The sequence below is a fragment of the Scyliorhinus torazame genome, chromosome 5 (assembly GCF_047496885.1).
Source record: "Scyliorhinus torazame isolate Kashiwa2021f chromosome 5, sScyTor2.1, whole genome shotgun sequence".
In the NCBI taxonomy this organism is placed as follows: Eukaryota; Metazoa; Chordata; class Chondrichthyes; order Carcharhiniformes; family Scyliorhinidae; genus Scyliorhinus; species Scyliorhinus torazame.
The window spans coordinates 242,715,180-242,734,232 of record NC_092711.1 but is presented as its reverse complement, the minus strand read 5'-3'; the positions used below and the strand labels follow the sequence as shown (position 1 = coordinate 242,734,232).

Here is a 19,053-nt window from a genome sequence, read left to right as displayed (position 1 = left end):
ATTTTCATTTGCATAACAACTAACTGGGGGAGAGATGTGGGCAGACCAAAAGGAAAGGGGAGGAATGAGGCAATAATGACATATTACCCAACATCCCTCTGGAATAATCTCTGCATTTCACATGATCTTTAAGTAAGCAATATAAAAATGGCCAGTTATAAACACTAATTAATGCATACTTAACAGAACTACATCTTCATCAATTTATCAAATATGACATTTATTTCATTTATTTGTTTTAGTTGCTTGAATTGTTTCATGGTCTAATTATGGAAGTAGCCAAAAATGTGACTGGTCTTTGAATTTTTATAAATTTAGCAGTGGGAATTAAGCACATCATGTTTTAATTTAAAATAGATCTTTGAAGAAATAACATCTGAACCATACAATAAACCCTATTCAGAGTGCATAAATATACCATAGACATGATTTTTGCGACATTTTAATCACTTTTGTTTACATCAGCATTAAATGAAGTGTATTTTCACAGGTTATTGCACAGTATATGTTTTTGATATTGGCCACATTACTCATGGAAAATAGTACCTTGATCTGCAAAACATCTGCTGTTCCATCACATATCATTACAGACCCATTTGATTTTCCACTGAGAAAATTGTTTGCACCTGCCACTGCTTTCAGAAGTATATTCATAACATAACATTAGCACTTAACATTTTTTCCAGTAAACAATATTTCAAAATGTTGAATGGTTTGTACATTTCTTGTCGAAGAAATATTTTCCACTATTTATCATGAGTTCTGCACAATTCTTTGGAAACAGTGTCACTGTGATAAAACCATTCCAGCAAAGCAAGCTGTAGCTTTGATTTTATATACCTTAATTGTATTTAAACATCCACGTGCTTTTGGTGAAAATTTTGGCATTTGGTCACCTGACCTCATCCTTTAGAGAGACAACTATTTGCTTTTAATTAGAATCAACAGACCACAACAATGGTCCATTTTTGGGGGGGGTGGAGGGAGAAGTAGACTTGAGGAAATAGGAGCAGCAGGTGGATGAAAATAGATCCATTTGTAACGAGTGCTTTATGTAAGATAACAAAGCATTTGCTTAGGTAATTTATTCAAAAATTGCCCACTTAATTAGAATGGTCAATTGTGTTGCATGGTGTAAAGGTTACACTCTATAATCCTACAATATAATATAGTAACAGCATTTTACAATTTGCTTCAATACAATTTGGAAACAATACCACATGTCATAATTTTGATTTAAAAAAATATTATTCTGCATTCTTTGGCATTTCTGTTGCATTATTACACTTAAGAGTTTGCATGTCAGGGTTGGACATTTCTGATTCTCTGTCCATTTCATTAATGTCCAATGTTTTTACCATTTCATCATTACCATCTTCTGTGGGATCAGATTTTGAGTTTGCATTTTCTTTTAATTCAGCTACTTCTGGCTCTGTAGGATCTCCAAAACCAGCATTTTCTGGTTGCGCACCATCACCATCATAAATAATGTCTTCCGGATTCGGAGCTGTGGGACAGAACTCTTCCCCAGGACAGAGTTGATGAAAGATATCTTCTGCCTAGTGACAAGCAACAGCAAGCAGACATTGAACATTGATCTGAACAAAATCATTAGTATTGCTGAAAAAAAAGTTGTCGAAGCTTTTCGTCCTGCATTCATCAGGACAATTGCAAGAATGCCAATGTCAGAGGAAGCAACAACTTTATACTGTCTGATAAGAGAGTGCTGATTGGTTGGCAAGCGGACTTTGATTAGTGGAAGCATTGCCTGGCAAATGCACCAGTTAATGGTGACAACCAGTTAACTACCAGGCATTGTTTGAAAATTTAAACCAGGCAGATTGACTCGGATTGGTCAAGGCACTGAGGAATTAACCAGCAATTGGCTATCACTTTTTTTGATTCGTTGTAACAGGCGCAATATGCGTACATGTTCTTTCTGTCTACAAAGAACATTTGATGATCTGGGTGGAGTATGCAAGGCCAGCCAGGGTAGCACCAGAATAATTAATTCTGAGGGTGACAAAGGCACATATTAGGCTTTTAGTGGCATAAGAGCAAGGTTGGGGTAGAGATAGGCAATGCCATGAAGATGAAAGTAGGTTGGAAACTCAGCATGCATACAATAGGAAAATGAAGTTGCTATCCTTCTCACTCTGCATGTGGCTTGTGGTCAAGAACAGTGTGGAGTTTAATAGCTACGGTTAAAGACAGCAATTGTCACTATCTCATTCACTTATGAAATGAAATGAAAATCGCTTATTGTCACAAGTAGGCTTCAATGAAGTTACTGTGAAAAGCCCCTAATCGCCACATTCCGGTGCCTGTTCGGGGAGGCTGTTACGGGAATGTTAAGCTAAACAGTCAGATAGAATGGCAGTGGAAGAATGGAGAGTTGAGCTGTGAAGAGGTGCGGCAAGGCATCATTAGGATATAGGTTTAAGCTGACCTCACATCTACCGGTGATGTCATGAGGAAGAAGAATGGCGAAGAATAAACACTGGTAGAAATGTTCCGGCTATAATTGCGTAGGTAAGAGTGGAATCAAGTAAAGGCAATCCCACCAAGCCAGACAATAGTGGAGAGGTGTAAAAGGAGGATGGTGTGCTTCAACTGTTCCTCATCCAGCTATTTAAATATGAGCAGCAGAAGACGCAACTAAAATCTTTCCTACAGGCCATCATCATAAAATTGCGCACATGTAGCCATTTACCCATCCACCAATACAACAGCATACCTAAATCGAAGAGTTATTATTTTAGAAATCTACAAATGGTACTTGACCCATACAAGACACTGCCATACAGAGACCTGCACTATGCTTTCATCTAGCATACTTGGAAGGATAAGGAACATAGAACATACAATGCAGAAGGAGGCCATTCGGCCCATCGAGTTTGCACCGACCCACATTAAGCCTTCACTTCCACTCTATCCCCGTAACCCAATAACCCAATCAAACCTTATTTTTGGACACTAAGGGCAATTTAGCATGGCCAATCCACCTAACCTGCACGTCTTTGGACTGTGGGAGGGAACCGGAGCACCCGGAGGAAACCCACGCCGACACGGGAAGAACGTGCAAACTCTGCACAGACAGTGACCCAGCGGGGAATCGAACCTGGGACCCTGGCGCTGTGAAGCCACAGTGCTATCCTGAAGAATGAAGGGTAGGCTCCTTAGAGTTCTGGGTTGATTTTAACCCATTCAGAATCTTTGCACAGTGTGAAAAGCAGACCCATGTGTTGTAGTGCCACTGTTTCTAATGGTGCCTTCGCACAACCACATTATACAAGCACTTTGGTGGTGGGAGTGGGAGGAGCACAAAACCATGCAGTCATTGAGCAGCCATTTGGAGTACCAATGCCTAGCACTTGGGCCATGGGAAGTTGCAAACTGGAACAGGATGGCAAGGGTGCAAAACATGTGTAGTGGATAAGACACCAAAGGCAGCACAAACAAATGTGATTATTTCCCAGTTCTTTCAGTGAATTTCACAATTGTACATATTAATCATAGATCTGCTAGTTTCTTCTTCCTCTGTTTACTGAACGCCATTGAACATATTTTCCTTTATTTTTCAACAATTAACTTTGAGCAGATAAAGAAACTATAAAAAGTGATCACATTTATGTAGCACGTTTCACGATCACCAGAGGACAACCAAATAAATCCTTTCGAAGTGTGGTCACTGTTGTAGTGTAGGAAACGTGGCAGCCAAAATTGGCACAGCAAACTTCCACAAACAGCAATGTAAAAATGACCGGATAATCTTTTCGTAATCTTAACACCATAAGACCTAGGAGCGGAAGTAAGGCCATTCGGCCCATCGAGTCCACTCCACCATTCAATCATGGCTGATTTCAACTCCATTTCCCCGCTCTCTCTCCATAGCCCTTAATTCCTCGAGAAATCAAGAATTTATCAACTTCTGTCTTAAAGACACTCAACATCCCGGCCTCCACCGCCCTCTGTGGCAATGAATTCCACAGACCCACCACTCTCTGGCTGAAGAAATTTCTCCTCATCTCTGTTCTAAAGTGACTCCCTTTTATTCTAAGGCTGTGCCCCCGGGTCCTAGTCTCCCCTGCTAATGGAAACAACTTCCCTACATCCACCCTATCTAAGCCATTCATTATCTTGTAAGTTTCTATTAGATCTCCCCTCAACCTCCTAAACTCCAATGAATATAATCCCAGGGTCCTCAGACGTTCATTGTATGTTAGGCCTACCATTCCTGGGATCATCCGTGTGAATCTCCGCTGGACCCGCTCCAGTGCCAGTATGTCCTTCCTGAGGTGTGGGGCCCAAAATTGCTCACAGTATTCTAAATGGGGCCTAACTAATGCTTTATAAAGCTTCAGAAGTACATCCCTGCTTTTATATTCCAAGCCTCTTGAGATAAATGACAACATTGCATTTGCTTTCTTAATTACGGACTCAACCTGCAAGTTTACCTTTAGAGAATCCTGGACTAGGACTCCCAAGTCCCTTTGCACTTCAGCATTATGAATTTTGTCACCGTTTAGAAAATAGTCTATGCCTCTATTCTTTTTTCCAAAGTGCAAGACCTCGCACTTGCCCAGATTGAATTTCATCAGCCATTTCTTGGACCACTCTCCTAAACTGTCTAAATCTTTCTGCAGCCTCCCCACCTCCTCCATACTACCTGCCCCTCCACCTATCTTTGTATCATCGGCAAATTTAGCCAGAATGCCCCCAGTCCCATCATCTAGATCGTTAATATATAAAGAGAACAGCTGTGGCCCCAACACTGAACCCTGCGGGACACCACTCATCACCGGTTGCCATTCCGAAAAGAACCTTTTATCCCAACTCTCTGCCTTCTGCCTGACAGCCAATCGTCAATCCATGTTAGTACCTTGATTGAATATTAGTCAAGACACTAGGGATAACTCCCCTGCATTTCTTCAAAATAGTGTCCTGGGATTTCTTTTATATTCATCTGAGCAAGCAGATGGAGCTTAGGTTTAATATCCCAACTGAAAGACCACCAACAGTGTGATGCTCCCTCAGTACTGCACTGGAGTGGCAACCTTGTGTTGCGCTCAAGCCCTGGAGTGGAATTTGAACCCAAAACCTTGTGGCTCAGGGGCAAGAGTGCTACAAACGGAGCCACAGCTGACACACAGTACGTTTTATTTATTGTTTCATTCTATGTGTTTTGCAGTTCCAATTTCACCTTGGGGTGCACTAAACCTCTCTCTCAATTGATTGTTTATATACACTCGTTGAAGGAATGCTGCTGCAGAGTAGTTGCACAGATAACTGAAAGAGATTCGCAGATCCGATTTGTAGCTACTACCAACTTTAATGCATTAAAATTTACTGAGCACTGATATTTTTACAGATATCCTACATGGTACCCCACACCTGGAAACCAACCTGTTCCCCATCTCCATTGGTTTTAATCATCATCTTTGGCACTCCATGGAAAGCCCAACAATATCCAAGCATCATTTTTTTTTTTTAAACTCCGGGATGCCTTTCTAGCACCCATCATCATTCCTTTGCCTTCCAAATAAAAATTTCCCTCCTCATCTTTGACCCCCAATTTCCCCAATTTTCTCATTTGCGGTTTTTGCAATTATTCTGCCGTATTTCCTTTTAACTGCTACCCCAGTCTTTTAACCATTTTGTAACTTTTCAAAAGAGACACCTGTTGTTGGATACCAAATCATGCTGAGCCATTTTAAATTCCCAGCTAATCCAAACTCTCATTTTTCCTCGTACTCTTTAATACCCCAGCAGGTCTTCAAGTGCCATGGTCAATGGTATGGAAGATTTACTGTAACTAAATAAAATGAATCAATTTTAAGATTTGATGACAGAGTTATCTATTATAAACAGGAAACATTGTTATTAGATTTTTTTTTTAAATACCAGAACATGAAAAACATTTTGGCTATCAACAGGAGGCTGGATTCAATTTCCCAGTAGTGATCAAACAATTTTAATTCTCGCCTCGACTCATTGCCAGCCCTTTTCAATTCAACAGGTTTGGGATCAAGCCCTACTCCAGCACTTGAGCATAAAAATTAATGCTGATCGGAGAGCTGCATCTTCAGAGGTGTTGCCTATCAGATATATTAAACCAAGATAAATGAGACTGTCCAGTTGGGACAAGGGAGATCCCATAACGCTAATCAAGTAACAATCCACCTCAGATCCTGGTAAGTTTATCAACCAACAGTACCAACAAAATTAACTAACCATTTATTTCATTTTTAATTTAACTTATGCAAATTGACTGCTATAATTGCTTTTCTTAAACAGTGATGTAACATCAGAAAGGCAAGTCCATGCATCTGAAATCCTTTGGCTCATCCTGAAAGCAGGAAAGGCACAATGTCAGCAGTTTGTTTTAGATATTTTTAATCTCACTATACCTGCTTAACAGACTGCTCAAATCCAAGAGCAGCATCAGGTCCACAACAGACAAACACATTACTGGGAAGCCCTTCGTATGTGTTTCTGTCAACTGCTGATGTATCTCTCACATTGAAATATAAAGCCCAAAGCACTCTTGGTTTCTCTTCCACTTCACATTCATGACAATCTGAAAGAAAAATAATCATGTTTGTAGTCAAACAGATCGCCATACATATAGGTACCATGTATATTGGAAGGTTCCAACATAATCTCCCAGCAACATAAGAAGTCTAAACCAACGTTTATTAATATTCTTTGAAAATAGAATGTAAAATCCACAGGACAGTCAAACACTGCAAAATGGGCAGAGGGGCTAATGCTCCTTTGTCAGAAATTGCAACAAAGGAGATGCATCGAGATGAAACTGCATAACCGTCAATCTTTTCATAAAGTTCTTAAATATTTACAGGAAATATAAATTAAAGTTGGTTCTAGGAAATGAAGAACTGATTTCAAAACAAGCAAAACTACAAATAAATAGTCAATTTAAATTTTAAAATACAATATACAATCATCTCACTGCAATAATGATAAGCGGTATCATGGTCAGTGAGGGAGACTTTGCCCTGGGTGAGATAGAGACTGAGTGAGTATTTTTCGGAATTTGATTCAAGTAGGAATTTAGTGCAGACCAGGAAAGAGGTGCTTGAGGTAAGATTTACTGCAAGAAGTGCGGGGAGATCGGGGAAGGCTCTTTTTCAGCCTCCAGTATTTGATTTCCACTTTGGTGCAGCAGAAGGAGTAAGTAAATCAGTAACTGATATTATTAGAAACTGTAAGTTCTATCAGTATTGTAAGTACTGTATTGTTTTATCAGTAATGTAAAATTTATTGGCAGCGCCAAAACCTAATGGGAGGTCTCGGCTTTATTAATTATAGATTAATTAGTTGGCAATTCTTAATTAATTAACACATATTGGAGATGATAGGGCAGGTGATATTTTGTGATTGCAGGACGCGGGAGCTTCTAGATACCAGTGTGATACAGGCAAACATATCTGCAGTAAAGTGCTGGTGGCTGCAGGAACTTCAGCTCCAAGCTATTCAGGTAGAGGCCGAGCTGCAGACACTGCGGCAGATCAGGGAAGGGGAAAGTTAGCTAGATACTTTAGTCCAGGAGGTTGTCACAGCTCCTTAGGGAAGGGTCATTGGATTTGGTCAGTGGGTCAGAGACAGAGAGGTGTGACTGACTGCAAGTGAGGCCGATAAGGGGACCCGAAGGGCAGCAGTACAGGAGCTTCGGTCTTTGTCGACAAGTTTTTTCAGCTTGTGTGGATGAGAGTGGGGGCTGCAGGGTAGATGAGCTAACTGGTTATCGCACTGTGGTACAGGAACACATTCAAGCTGGGGGTGTAACAAGGAATGTAGTGGTAGCAGGGGACAAATATTCAGAAGAATTGACACTGTTCTCTGCAGCAAAATGCGCAAGTCCAGACAGCTGTGTTGCTTGCCCGGTGTCAGGGTTCAGGACATCCACTCGGGGCTGGAGAAGGACCTGCAGTGGGAGGGGGAGGATCAGTGTGTTGTGATGAATATAGGCACCAGCAACATAGACAGGACAAAGGAGGAGGTTCTGCATAATCACTTTGAGTTTGGCACCAAATTAAGAAGTAGAACCTCAAAGGTCATTATCTATGGATTATTACATGAGCCACTTGCAAATTGGCATGTGACACATCAGATTAAGGAGATGAATAAGTAGCTCAAAACTGGTGTGGGAGAAGGGGATTCCAGTTTGTGGGGTATTGGCACCAGTTCTGGGGAAAGTGGGATCTGTGCCTTTGAGACGGTCTCCACCTGAACTGTGCTGGGATCGGTGTTCTTGCGAGTCGCATAACTAGGGAAGTAGAGAGGGTTTTAAACTAAGTAATCAAGGGATCAATTTTAGGAAGACATAGTAAATCAAAGAGTAGAGACAAGTTGGAAATGAAAAGCAGACCGTGACAGGAAGGGATAGAGTGCGAGCCTAACAGTCAATCAACAGATGAGATTAGAGGTTATAAAAATAATACAAGGATAAAACTAAAGACTCTGTACTTGAATGCACAAAACATTCGAAACAAAACAGGTTAACTGAGAACGCCCATAGAAATAAACAAGTATTATTTGATAGCCATTATAGAGACATGGCTACAGGAGGGCTTGAATTGGGACCGGAATATTGAAGCACACGTGATATTTAGGCTGGACAGGAAATGAGGTTAAGGTGGAGGGATGTCTCTGTCAGTTAATGATGGTATTAGCATAATAGAGAGGGATGGCCCAAGTTCAGGAAACCAGGATGTGGAAACTGTGTGGATGAGAAATGGTAACGGCAAGAAGTCATTTGTGGGAGTCATGTTGAGGCCCCGAACAGTAACTACATGGTCGGGCGGAACATCAAGAAAGAAAAAAAATGGTGGCTTGTCAGAAAGTTACAGCGATAATTATGGGCTATTTGAATCTCATATAGATTGGAAAAGTCAAGTGGGCAAAGGTAGCTGAGATGCAGAGTTCACAGAATGTTTTCGGGATAGTTTCTTAGAACAGCAAGTTCTGGAGCCAAACAGTACTAGGCCTGGTACTGTGCAATGAGATGGGATTAATTAATGATCTCAGAGTGAAGGCTCCCCTAGGTAGCAGCAACCATAATATGACAGAAGTTTACATTCAGTTTGAGGGAGACAGGAGTGGTTCCGAGACTATGTTTTAAACTTAAATAAGGGCAATTAGGAGTGCATGAAAGCTGAGCTAACGGAAGTGAATTGGCAAACTAGATTAAGGAATAGGTCAATAGTGATGCAGTGGCAAACATTTAAGGGGATATTTCAGAATAAACAGAATAGATTCATTCCAATGAATAAGGAAAACTCCAAGAATCAGATATACCAGACGTGGTTAACTGGAAAGGTTAAAGATAGTATCAAACTAAAAGAAAAAGCATATAATTGTGCAAAGACAGGTGGAAGGTCAGAAGAATAGACAGAATATAAGGAACCGCAAATGAAGACGAACAAATTAATAAGGAGAGAAAAATTAGAGTACTAGAAATTAGAAAGCTACCCAGAAATAGAAACACAGATGGAAAGAGTTTCTGTAAATATTTTAAAAAGAAACGAGTTAACAAAGTGAGCATTGGTCCTATAGAAAGTGAGTGAGTCTGAAGAATTTAGAATGGAAAATAAGAAGACGGCAGATGAAGTAACAGGTATTTTGCATCAGTCTTCACTCTAGAGGATTCAAGTAACATTGCAGAAATAGCTGTAAATCACGAATTTGAAGGGAGGGAGGGACTCAGGAAAATTAGTCACCAGAAAAGTGATAGAGTAAATTGTTGGAGCTGTGGACTGACAAGTGCCCAGATCCCGATGGACTTCATCCAAGGGTCATAAAGAAGTGACAAGTGAAAAGGTTGATGCATTAGTTTTAATTTTCCAAAACCCCCTACATTCAGGGAAGGTTGTCGCATTAGATTGGAAGATAGAAAATGTAACTTCGTTATTCAAAAAGGGAGGGAGACAGAAAGCAGCAAACTACAGATCAGTTAGCTTAACATCTGCCATCTGGAAAACGTTGGAAGCTATCATTAAAGTTGTCAAAGTAGGGCTCTTGGATATGTTGAAGTTAATCAGGCAGAGTCAGCATAGTTTGTGAAAGGGAAAACATGTTTCTTGGAGTTTTTCGAGAAAGTAACGTGCTGTGGAACCAGTGGGTATACTGTAATTAGATTTTCAGAAAACATTTGATAAAGTACCACATCAAAGGTTATTGCGGAAAATAAAAGTTCATGATATCGGGATAACATATTGGCATGGATAGAAGATTGGTTGACCAACAGGAAGCACAGAGTAGGCATAAATGCATCTTTTTCAGGTTAGCAAGATGTAATGAGTGGTGTGCCACAGGGATCAGTGTTGGGGCCTCAACTGTTTACAATTTATATGAATGAATTGGATGAAGGAATTGAAGGGATGGCTTCCAAATTTGCAGATGACAAAGATAGGTAAGAAATAAGTTATAAAAAGGACATGAGGTGGCTACAAAAAGATAGATAGGTTAAGTGAGTGAGTGAAGATCTGGTAAATGGAGTATAATGTGGAAAAATATGTAATTATTCATTTTGGCAGAAAGAATAAAAAAGCATATTCTCTAAATAGTGAGAAATTGCAGAGCTCCCTACTAAAGTAGGGAGGTTATGCTTCAAACATACAGAGCATTAGTGAGACCATATCTGGAGTACCGTGTACAGTATAGGTCATCTTATTTAAGGAAGGATGTAAATGCATTGGCAGTAGTTCAAAGAAGATTTAGCAAATTAATCCCTGGAATGAGAAAGTTGGCTCATGAGGAAAGGTTGGACAGGCTAGGCTTGTATCAGCTTTGATAAAGGGTCATCTGGACTCAAAACGTTAGTTCTTTTCTCTCCCTACAGATGCTGCCACACCTGCTGAGATTTTCCAGCAGTCTCTCTTTGGTTTCAGATTCCAGAATCCACAGTAATTTGCTTTTATCTAGGCTTGTACCTGTTGGAGTTTTGAAGAGTAAGAGGGGGAGGCGGTGGCATAGTGCTTTTGTCACTGGACTAGTAATCCAGAGACCCAGGGTTCTGATTTGGGGACCCAGGTTAAAATTCCACCATGGCAGATGTGGAGATTAAAAACTCAGTAAAATATCTGGAATTAAAGGTCTAATGATGACTATTTGTCCATTTTTGACACATCTGGGTCACTAATGTCCTTCAGGAAAGGAAGTCTGTCATTCTTACCTGGTCTGCCGTACATGTGACTCCAGACCCACAGCAGTGTGGTTGACGCTGCCCTCTGAAACGGCGTAGCAAGCGACTCAGTTGTATTCAACTGCTACGCAAATACAAAGGAATGAAACCGGATGGACCACCTGGCATCGACCTAGGCACTGGAAACGACAAAGGCAAACCCAGCCCTGTCGACCCTGCAAAGTCTTCCTTACTAACATCTGGGAGCTTGTGCCAAAGTTGTGAGAGCTATCTCACAGACTCATCAAGCAACATCCTGACATAGTCATACTCACAGAATCATATTTTACAGACAATGTCCCAAACATCACCAACACCACTCCTGGGTATGGCCTGTCTCACCGGCAGGACAGACCCAGCAGAGGTGGTGACACTGTGGTATACAGTTGGGAAGGAGTTGCCCTGGGAGTCCTCAACATCGACTCTGGAATCCAATTAAGTCTCATGGCTTTAGTTTAAATATGCGCAAGGAAACCTTCTGCTGATTACCACGTACTACAAACAAAGAACAAACAAAGAACAAAGAACAAAGAACAAAGAAATGTACAGCACAGGAACAGGCCCTTCGGCCCTCCAAGCCCGTGCCGACCATACTGCCCGACTAAACTACAATCTTCTACACTTCCTGGGTCCGTATCCTTCTATTCCCATCCTATTCATATATTTGTCAAGATGCCCCTTAAATGTCCCTATCGTCCCTGCCTCCACTACCACCTCCGGTAGTGAGTTCCAGGCACCCACTACCCTCTGCGTAAAAAACTTGCCTCGTACATCTACTCTAAACCTTGCCCCTCTCACCTTAAACCTATGCCCCCTAGTAATTGACCCCTCTACCCTGGGGAAAAGCCTCTGACTATCCACTCTGTCTATGCCCCTCATAATTTTGTATACCTCTATCAGGTCGCCCCTCAACCTCCTTCGTTCCAGTGAGAACAAACCGAGTTTATTCAATCGCTCCTCATAGCTTATGCCCTCCATACCAGGCAACATTCTGGTAAATCTCTTCTGCACCCTCTCTAAAGCCTCCACATCCTTCTGGTAGTGTGGCGACCAGAATTGAACACTATACTCCAAGTGTGGCCTAACTAAGGTTCTATACAGCTGCAACATGACTTGCCAATTCTTATACTCAATGCCCCGGCCAATGAAGGCAAGCATGCCGTATGCCTTCTTGACTACCTTCTCCACCTGTGTAGCCCCTTTCAGTGATCTGTGGACCTGTACTCCTAGATCTCTTTGACTTTCAATACTCTTGAGGGTTCTACCATTCACTGTATATTCCCTACCTGCATTAGCCCTTCCAAAATGCATTACCTCACATTTGTCCAGGTTAAACTCCATCTGCCATCTCTCCGCCCAAGTCTCCAGACAATCTAAATCCTGCTGTATCCTCAGACAGTCCTCATCGCTATCCGCAATTCCACCAACCTTTGTGTCGTCTGCAAACTTACTAATCAGACCAGTTACATTTTCCTCCAAATCATTTATATATACTACAAAGAGCAAAGGTCCCAGCACTGATCCCTGTGGAACACCACTGGTCACAGCCCTCCAATTAGAAAAGCATCCCTCCATTGCTACCCTCTGCCTTCTATGGCCTAGCCAGTTCTGTATCCACCTTGCCAGTTCACCCCTGATCCCGTGTGACTTCACCTTTTGTACTAGTCTACCATGAGGGACCTTGTCAAAGGCCTTACTGAAGTCCATATAGACAACATCTACTGCCCTACCTGCATCAATCTGCCCTACCTGCATCAATCTGTCCACCATCAGCTGATTAATCAGTATTCCTCCATGTTGAACACCACTTGAAGGAAGCACTGATGGTGGCAAGAGCACAGAATATGCTCTGGGTGGGGGACTTCAATGTACATCACCAAGAGAGGCTCGGTGGTACCACCACAAACCAAGCTGGTCGGGTCCTAAAGGACAGTACTGCTAGACTGGGACTGCAGCAGGTGGGGACGGAACCAAGAGGGAAAAACGTGCTTGACCTGATCTTCACTGTTCTACCTGCTGCAGATGCATCTGTCAATGGCAGTATTGGTAAAAGTGGCCATAACTGTGGAGACATAGTCCCTCTTCACATTGAGGACACCCTCCATTGTGTTATGTGGCATTGCCATTGTGCCAAATGGGACAGACTTCAAATAGATCGAGCATATTAAGGCACGGCATCCATGAGGTACTGTGCCTCATCAGCAGAAGCAGAATTGTACTCAACCACAACGTGCAACCTGACAAGCCACATAGTCTAGGAACAGAAACTACCAAATGAGGCCCTGGCTGAATTGATACTGGCTGTCTGCAAGAGCACTCAAGTCAACACATTAACTTGATATCGCTATATGGACTTTGTGATTACCCGATCGGGTTTACACAAAAGAACAAGACATGCTATGAATGTGCAGCAAATTTGAGACACAGGTGATCAACTTTGCAGCATGGAAGAAGGACAGACAAAAGAAGCCATCAGACTCCATAATGAGCCAATAGCTGGTCAGGCGACGGCTTTTTAAGAGGACAATAGGTCTTGATTGAAACACCCTGGATAAACAGAGTATCCTGTATATTGCCATTAACGATTTTGTGTCTGGATGGGATGATAGAACTCAGGTCAATTGTGGGCGTATACCTATGAATCAATGGTAGCAGACCAGTATAAAGGAAAGAACATCGGAAAAGATTGTCAGCGATAACCTGGGAGTCCCGCAGGCACAACCATCGCAAGAAGGGTCCCTGGGTTTCGAAGCTCAGAGAAGATATCCCCATCGAGTGATCAGAGCCTGGCCAGCCTCCTTCACTAAGTGCGGGTAATAGCTAGAGCTGTGAGTTGGAGTCTGAAATGGCCTAGCAAGCCACGCAGTTAGATTCAACCGCTACGTGTGAGTGAGAGAGTTGAGAGTAAAATTGCATTAAACTGTGAACATGTTTTGCCCTTTGTTCATCTCGCAAATATGGACACCTGGGTAAAACATTTGAATAATAAACTGGTCTAAGCATCTGAGATTTTACTGACACAACAAATCTCAAGGCCCAGCATATTCCCCATTATCACCAAGCCAGGGTATCAACCCTGGTTCACTGAAGAGTGCAGGACAGCATGCCAAGAGCTCCAGGCACACATAAAAATGAGGTGTCAACCTGGTGAAGCTAGAACGTAGGACTACTTGTGTGCCAAACAGCATAAGCAGCAAGTAACAGACAGGGCTAAGCAATTCCGCAATAAACACACCCATCTAAGCTCTGCAGTCCTGCCGCATCCAGCCGTGAATGGTGGTGGACAATTAAACAACTCATGGGATGCTCCGCAAATTTCCCCAACCTCCATGATAGAGGAGCCCAGCACATCTGTGCAAAAGGCAAGGCTGAAGCATTCACAACAATCTTCAGCCATACGTGCCGAGTGGATGAACCATCACGCTCTCCTCCGAAGGTCCCCAGCATCACAGATGTCAGACTTCAGCCAATATAATTCACTTCACGTGATATCAAAAAACAGCTGAAGGCAATGAATACTGCGAAGGCTATGGGCCTGGACAATATTCCAGCAAAAGCACTGAAGACGTATGCTCCAGAACTTGCTGCACCCCTAACCAAGCTGTTCCAGTACAGACACAACATTGGCATCTACCCAGCAATGCGGAAAATTGCCCAGGAAAATTGTACACCAGAAACAGGACAAATCCAACCCAAACAATTACCGTCCTATAAGTCTACTTTTCATCATCAACAAAGTGATGGAAGGAGTCATCACCAGTGCTATCAGGCGGCACTTACTCAGCAAGAACCTGCTCACGGGGATTCAGTTTGGGTTCCGCCAGGGTCACTCAGCTCCTGACCTCATTATAGCCTTGGTTCAAACATGGGCAAAAGAACCGAATGTCAGAGGTGACTGCCCTTGACACCAAGGCAGCATTTGGTCGATTATGGCATCAAGGAGCCCTAGCAAAACTGGAGTCAATGGGAATCAGGGGGAAAACTCTCCGCTGGATGGAGTCACACCTGGCACAAAGGAAAATGGTTGTGGTGCTTGGAAGTCAAGGATCTCAGCTCCAGGGCATCACTGCAGGAGTTCCTCAGGGTAATATCCCAGGCCCAACCATTTTCGGCTGCTTCATCGATTACCACCAATTCATTATAAGAACAGTAGTGGGGATGTTCGTTGATGACTGCACAATGTAAAGCACCATTCGCAACTCCTCAGATAATGAAGCAATCCATTTCCAAATGAAAGACCTGGACAATATCCAGGCTTTGGCTGACAAGTGGCAAATTCATTCGTGCTATACAATGACCATTTCCTACAAGAGAGGATCTAACCATCACCCACAGTCAATGACATTACCATCGCTGAATCCCCCACCATCAAAATCTGACGGTTACAATTGATCAGAAACTGAACTGGAAACCATATTAATACTGTGGCTACCAGAGCAGGTCAAAGGCTAGGAATACTATGGCAAATAACTTATCTCCTGACACTCCAAAGCCTATCCACCATCTACAATGCACAAGTCAAGAATGTAATGGATTACTCTCCACTTGCCTGGATGAGTGCAGCTCCAACAGCACTGATGAAGCTCAACACCACCCAGGACAAGGCAGCCCCCGTGACTGTTGCCCCTTTCACAAACATTCAATCACTCCACCACCAATGAACAATGTCAGTGGTGTATACCATCTAGAAGGAGCACAACAACTCGCCAAGGTTCCTTAGGCAGCACCTTCCAAGCCCACAACCACTACCATCTAGACGGTCAAGAGCAGCAAATGCCTGGGAACCCCACCACCTGGAGGTTTCCCTCCAAGTCACTCACCAGCCCCGACTTGGAAATATATTGGTGTTCCTTCACTGTCACTGGGTCAAAATCCTGGAACTCCTTCCCCCAACAGCACAGTGGATGTGCCTACACCTCAGGGACTGCAGCTGTTCAAGAAGGCAGCTCACCACCACCTTCTGAAGGCCAACTAGGAATGGGCAATAAATGTTAGCCTGGCCAGTGATGTCCACATCCCGTAAAATGAAGTTTAAAAAACTTGATTGAAAAATATAAGATCCTGGGGGATCTTGATGGGCTGAACCTGGAGAGAATGTTTTCACTTGTGGGAGAATCTAGAACTAGGGATCGCTGTCTAATAATGAGAGGCCCCCAATTTAAAATGTAGATGAAGCAAAATCAGCCTGAAAATACAATTATAAGCAGAGTCTTTGATTATTTTTAAGGCTGGATAGATTCTTGGTAAGCAATGGGGTGAAAGGTTATCGGGGGTAGGCAGGCCGCAGGTTTGAGGTTACTATCAGATCAGCCATGGTCCTATTAAATGGTGGAGCAAGCTCAAGGGGCTGAATGGCCTTCTCCTTGTTCATATAAGCATCACCAAGGAGGAAACTTTGTACAATATCCATGGTGGGAGCAGGGGGATTGATTTGAGGAAGCAATTGATAGTTGGAAGAGAAACCAGCACGATCCTAGAGTAACAGATGCTATGGTAGAGGAGAGGGGGCCTGGTAGAGCTTTTCGCAGTCAGTAAGGACTGGAAATAAATGGATATGCCAGTTGTCTGCTGTGAATGTTCAACTGGGATTTTAGAAATAAGGGAGAGGAGCTGAGGGCTGTACCAGGTGGGCAGACAGCAAAGGCTTTGCTGGGAACAAAAATAAGACAATAGCTGAGCAAATCAACATTATTTTAACAAATCGAGGCCAAATGTTGGGCACTTGAGTGATAAAATGCAGTTCCAAGTCACTTGTGGTAAACACAGATGGAAATGGAGCAGGATAGAAGTATGGGTACAAGGAAGTTATTAGTTTTAGCCTTTTCAATGATCAAGGCAATCGGAATAAAGTGGGCAAAGGACATGACAAAGAAGGCTACAAACCAAGTGCTGGAATGTGAGATTAGAATAGATAGGTGCTAGATGGCTGCCACAGACGGGATGAGCTGAAGGGCCTCTTTCTGTGCTGGAAAGCTTTCTGACATTTTCAAAGAGGGGGCCTCGAATAAAACAACTCGGAACGGATTTCCAGGATGGGCGTGTTTAACCGGGTGTTTCCTGGCACTCGCATGCCGAAAAATGCCATGCTATATACCGGAACTCTGCCACACTTAGTCCCGTTTCCTCCATAGCACAATTGCTTCACAGCTCCAGGGTCCCAGGTTCGATTCTGGCTTGGGTCACTGTCTGTGCGGAGTCTGCACAACCTCCCAGTGTGTGCTTGGGTTTCCTCCGGGTGCTCCGGTTTCCTCCCACAGTCCAAAGATGTGCAGGTTAGGTGGATTGGCCATGATAAATTGCCCTTAGTGTCCAAAATTGCCCTTAGTGTTGGGTGGGGTTACTGGGTTATGGGGATAGGGTGGAGGTGTTGACCTTGGGTAGGGTGCTCTTTCCAAGAGCCGGTGCAGACTCGATGGGCCGAATGGCCTCCTTCTGCACTGTAAATTCTATGAAAAATCTATGAAAACTCTGCTTGCTAGAACTCCTCAGTGCGAGAAGAAATTGGGAGCCCTGAACTCCCCCAAGCCCTAACTTACCTTTAAGGGGGCCCTCGGGGTCCCCACCACACCCACACAGGGCACCCCGGGTCCGATCTTCATCAAGGTAAAAAATGCCAGCCTGGCACCCTGGCAGTGCTAAGCTAGAACCCACGTGGCACTGCCAGTGTGTCAGGTTGGCAGTGCCAAGATGTCCAGCTGGCACTTCCAGGGGGTCTGCTCGTGCCACCCTGCCCAGAGGGCAGGCACCTGGGGGCCTCCAATTCCCTGGGAGACCACGAGTGCCGTTCTGTCTGGTTCCCAATTGTGGAGACCAACACTGAACGACGCTTGCCTGAGGTCTCGGAGGCAAAGGGGCGAGAGGGGATAAGACATAGAATTATCATAGAATTTTACAGTGCAGAAGGAGGCCATTCGGCCCATCAAGTCTGTACCGGCTCTTGGATAGAGCACCCTACCCAAGGTCAACACCTCCACCCTATCCCCACAACCCAGCAACACCTCCCAACACCAACGGCAATTTTGGACACTAAGGGCAATTTAGCATGGCCAATCCACCTAACCTGCACATCTTTGGACTTGGGAGGAAACCGGAGCACCCGGAGGAAACCTACGCACACACGGGGAGGATGTGCAGACTCCGCACAGACAGTTACCCAAGCCGGAATCAAACCTGGGGCCCTGGAGCTGTGAAGCAATTGTGCTATCCACAATACTACCGTGCTGCCCCTGAAAGTGGATAAATAAAAAGGTAGATTTATCAAATGTCAGGACAATGAACAGAGAAGTGCTTGGAAAGAAAAAAAGTTCTAAGCGGTGAAATTCAAGGTCAGTAGGGATGCAAAACGTGCGTAAGTGAATCAGCCACCATTCTATATATCTTTTCATTGAAGTCACAGGAAAGGAAAATCGAGCAAAGTGTCTGACAGGCTGTCACTTTGTCTCCATGCGTTTTATCACCCTGCTGAGGTTGAAATTCATTCCCTCACCCCCACCCAGTACCTCAATTATTGAAGGAAAACTACATTTCTCATTTTCATCGAGAGCAAATATAACTTGTGGAATCCTCAAGTGATCTGCCTATAGATTAATACAGGTAGAGCGATACAACAGTGAAAGCATCAGTTAGCGCCTCACACTGATGCTTTCTTCTAATTAATATGAAACAATGGGAATGTTTAAGTTTTAATTTTCTTGTGTATATATCGTGTTGGAACAACTACACAAAACCTAGATGAAGGTGTGAACACAAATAGGGAATAGTAAAAGATTAAGGAAATATCAAATAACTAAATCAGCACAAAATTGGCATCAGTTTTTGGTGTTTAAGTCTTCATGATCACCCTGCTG

At 43.2% G+C, this 19,053-nt stretch overlaps 1 protein-coding gene across 1 annotated transcript in view; it reads right to left on the bottom strand.

Annotated features, from left to right (window-relative positions):
* Nucleotides 1–426: 426 nt before the first annotated feature.
* chm (CHM Rab escort protein) overlaps nucleotides 427–19,053 on the bottom strand; it is a 189,857-nt gene continuing 171,230 nt past the window's right edge. The window contains exons 14-15 of the mRNA XM_072505223.1: nucleotides 6,411–6,580; nucleotides 427–1,559 (exon numbers count right to left, since the gene is read on the bottom strand). Coding sequence (XP_072361324.1) covers nucleotides 1,248–1,559; nucleotides 6,411–6,580 — 482 coding nt within the window. The 3' untranslated portion in view covers nucleotides 427–1,247. The remainder of the gene's footprint in view (nucleotides 1,560–6,410; nucleotides 6,581–19,053) is intronic.